This window comes from Aptenodytes forsteri, unplaced genomic scaffold (assembly GCF_000699145.1).
Source record: "Aptenodytes forsteri isolate BGI_AS27 unplaced genomic scaffold, ASM69914v1 Scaffold1122, whole genome shotgun sequence".
NCBI classification, from domain to species: Eukaryota; Metazoa; Chordata; class Aves; order Sphenisciformes; family Spheniscidae; genus Aptenodytes; species Aptenodytes forsteri.
Genome location: NW_008795057.1, coordinates 1 through 637, shown reverse-complemented (window position 1 = coordinate 637; position 637 = coordinate 1). Strand labels below are relative to the sequence as shown.

At 42.4% G+C, this 637-nt stretch overlaps 1 protein-coding gene across 1 annotated transcript; it reads right to left on the bottom strand.

Moving 5' to 3' along the window:
• Positions 1–20: 20 nt before the first annotated feature.
• Positions 21–633, bottom strand: ALLC (allantoicase; the record flags this gene model as incomplete). The annotated part of the gene is made up of 1 exon (XM_009277024.1): positions 21–633. A coding segment is annotated over one exon (613 nt), but the record flags the coding sequence as incomplete, so codon positions are not given.
• Between the last annotated feature and the right edge of the window lie 4 nt (positions 634–637).

Below are 637 nucleotides of genomic sequence, written 5' to 3'. Positions count from 1 at the left end.
CCAGTCATTCCCTGGCTCACGACGGCGACGAGTCTCCCAACCTTCACCCATGTTTGGGGCTTTATTGGGTAGTAACAGATTACTTGCTTTACCAAAGTGGGCGTCGTTCCACGCAATCGCTTGACCGCCATTTAACGCACTTACCAAATCAATATCGCCTTGAGAATCAGTTGTTTCGGCAAAGACAATTTCACCGTACACATGCAAACGAGCAACACCACCATCAGGATAAATGCTTAAGCGAATATGGGTAATTACACTGTCTGTGTTTTCACTTGCGATATAATGATGAGAATTACCTTGAAGGCTTACCATATTGGTGAGCGGTTGCCAGCTTTGTTGTGTCCAAAAATCTGCATTTTCATTATCATTAGCTTGTTCAAGCTTGATACCTTCAATTTGACATGCAGGCGGAAAGTTACCCGTAAAGTTGCTAGTATCAATGTCAAAACCTTGAATTTTGGCAGGTTTGGCAAGCTTAATTACCAGATAATCATTACCTAAATGGCGTTTACGACGGGTTTCCCAACCATCCATCCATTTGCCATTTTCATCATATTTGCCGACGATAAATACTGCAGGTTCAGCATTTAAGATGCGCTCCTTAACCGCAAAAAACTCATCACTGGCAAATAAA